The sequence below is a fragment of the Fonticula alba genome (assembly GCF_000388065.1).
Source record: "Fonticula alba strain ATCC 38817 unplaced genomic scaffold supercont2.4, whole genome shotgun sequence".
Lineage (NCBI taxonomy): Eukaryota > Rotosphaerida > Fonticulaceae > Fonticula > Fonticula alba.
Window position 1 is genome coordinate 1,881,292 of NW_009242974.1, and position 2,530 is coordinate 1,883,821.

At 71.9% G+C, this 2,530-nt stretch overlaps 1 protein-coding gene across 1 annotated transcript in view; it reads right to left on the reverse strand.

Moving 5' to 3' along the window:
* The window catches only part of H696_02950 (hypothetical protein), a gene marked incomplete at both ends in the record, with an annotated part of 7,691 nt that extends 5,201 nt beyond the window's left edge, over positions 1 to 2,490 (reverse strand). Inside the window, 3 exons of the mRNA XM_009496833.1 lie at positions 115 to 180; positions 570 to 755; positions 1,054 to 2,490. Of these exons, the coding sequence (XP_009495108.1) occupies positions 115 to 180; positions 570 to 755; positions 1,054 to 2,490 (1,689 nt within the window). The remainder of the gene's footprint in view (positions 1 to 114; positions 181 to 569; positions 756 to 1,053) is intronic.
* Between the last annotated feature and the right edge of the window lie 40 nt (positions 2,491 to 2,530).

Here is a 2,530-nt window from a genome sequence, read left to right on the forward strand (position 1 = left end):
GAGAAGGAGGCCACCTCGGAAATGCGCTTCAAGAGCAAGGTCGGCAAGCTTCGGCCCAGACAACTGTCCTACCTTTCGGTGTATCAGGATGCCACGCCCTGCATATTGACGGACCTGCACCTCGGCCGTGACGTGGTTGTCTTCCCGGTGTTGCTCCACCCAGACCGTCAGCGCTGGGTCCTGTACGCTAAGCCCGATGACATCGACTCCTCCCAGGTCCCCGCCGAGTGGTGCCTAGTGCGCCTACCCCCTTGTGGCTGGCTCCACTCCGGCTCGTGTGCGCGCCGGGCCGGCCACCACACACACACACACACACACACACGCAGGCACACACACACACACACACACACGCAGGCACACACACGCAGGCACACACACGCAGGCACACACACGCAGGCACATGGATACTTGGATGCCCACACCTCCAGGCCACTTGTAGCTTGGGCCGACACAGTGTGCGCTAAAAGACGGCCGAAGGGCGGGCGGGGGGGGGGGGCGATAAAGGGGCATGCTTGCACCCGGCCCAGGCTCCGGGCCACTTGGCGGGGACCGGCGAACGAGCAACGTACCAGCTCGGCATTGCCGGTGCCTCGGTGGCGCTCGATGGTGCGATGGAAGGATCCAGGACCATCGCCGGCGGCCGCGGCCGCAGTGGCCGCCAAAGACGAGGAGGAGGATGAAGCGCTCGGACCGGCGCTGGTGCTGGCATCGGGCGACCCCTGGGCCAGCTCCTGGAGAACCAGCTCCTCGATGCTCTGTCGCACATGGGGCAGCAGATGCCGGGCGAAGAGCGGCCCCCAGGGGAGCGCGAGGCGTCATCCGGGCAACAGAGCGCGCGAGTTAGAAAACCCCCGGAAGTGCATCCCCCCCGCAGACCGACCGGCAGCGGGTGTCTCTGCCCGGGCGGCGGGCACCCCCCCCCCCCCAGACCCCGCGGCCGCATGCCTCGCTCTCTCACAGAGGGGGCTTTTGGCCGCTGCCTTGAGGCCGCCCGGGCCGGGCGTGCCGGTCGGGCCCCGGGGAGGCCGGCGGCCCGCCGCTGACCATGCGCACCTCGATGGCATCGCCGAAGCCCGCCAGGAAGGAATCCTTCTGCACGATGTAGCTGGCCACCGCGGCCGACAGCTCCTGCCGGCAGGTGGTCAGGGCGCGGATCTCGCGGATTTGTCCCTGAATGGCGGCCGTCGACTGGGTCAGAGCCGCGGGCAGGGGGATGGGCTCGGCGCCCGGGCCGCGGGTGTACAGCATCATGCTGGAGTTGGTCGGCATGCCGCCGCCGCCGCCGCCGCCGCCGCCGCCGGCCATGGCCGCCGCCGGCACGCCGCCATCCTCATCCAGCGACGTGGTGGACATGAAGCTGGACACGGAGTCGGCGCGCATGGTGCCGGTGGTCCGGCCCCCGAGCGAAGCTGCTCCAGCCGGGCCGCCAGCACGGCCGCCCGGGGCCAGCATGCTGGTCGTGGACATGGCCCGGCTGGCCGAGTGGCCCATACCGCGCAGGGCCCCCGGGCTGCCGTAGGGCCCGGCCCCGACAGGGCCGCCCAGCATCAGCGACATGGCACTGGGCTGGCGCAGGCCGCCGCGGGCCTGCTGCTGCTGCTGCTGCTGCTGCTGAATGCGCGATCCGCCCAGGGCCCCGGGCGAGGCGACCAGGGCGGCAGTCGAGGTGGCCGCCGCCGCCGCCGCCGCCGCCGCCTGATAGTCCAAATCCGCCAGCAGCAGGGCGTCCTCCTGCTGGCGACGGCGCGCGCGGAGGCTCTCCAGCTGGGCGCGCTCGCGCTCGGTCAAGCCGCTGGGGAGCTCACGCGGCGGGGGGTCCGTGAAATCGGCCAGGGCCAGGAAGGGCTGGGCCAGGAGCTCACCCCCGGGCCCGGTTGCCAGCTTGATGGCATCCGGCTCGGACAAGGGGGCCACCGAGCCCCGAGACCCGGGGTGCGCGCCTGCCGGCGGCGATGCCACCCCCCCGTCGGAGGAGGTGTCGCTGGCCGAGTGCCCGGAGGAGGCCCCCTCATCCGGGTGCTCGATTTGCACCCAGTCCTTGTCCGGCACCGTGAGCCACCCGGAGCGAGTGAGCAGCAGGCACCCGTCATCACGCAGGACCCGGCGCAGGACCCGGACAATGTCCTGGTGCTTGCGGTGGAATTCCAGCAGCCGGTCATAGTGCAGGGGCACCGGCATGGTGGCGGAGCCGATGCCGGCCGAGGCCGGGCCGCCGGGCGGCGGCACCAAGGGAAGCATCAGCATGGAGTCGTCGCCGGCGCCACCGGGGCCGCTGGCCCCGGAGGAGCTGGAAAACCCGGGCAGCGTGAAGGTGCTGCTGCCGATGCCGCCCGAGCCGGCAGGCAGGCCGCTGGAGCCGGCGCCAAGCCCCGCCAGCCCGGGGCTTCCCACGGCAAGCTGGCTCCCGGCGTTGACGTCATCCGACCCGGCCAGGGGCGGGCTGGCCAGCAGGGTGGGCGAGGTGAGCATGCACGCACGGAGGGTTTTCATGGCCCGCTCGACGCGGCGATTGGCCCGGTCGATGGCCGTG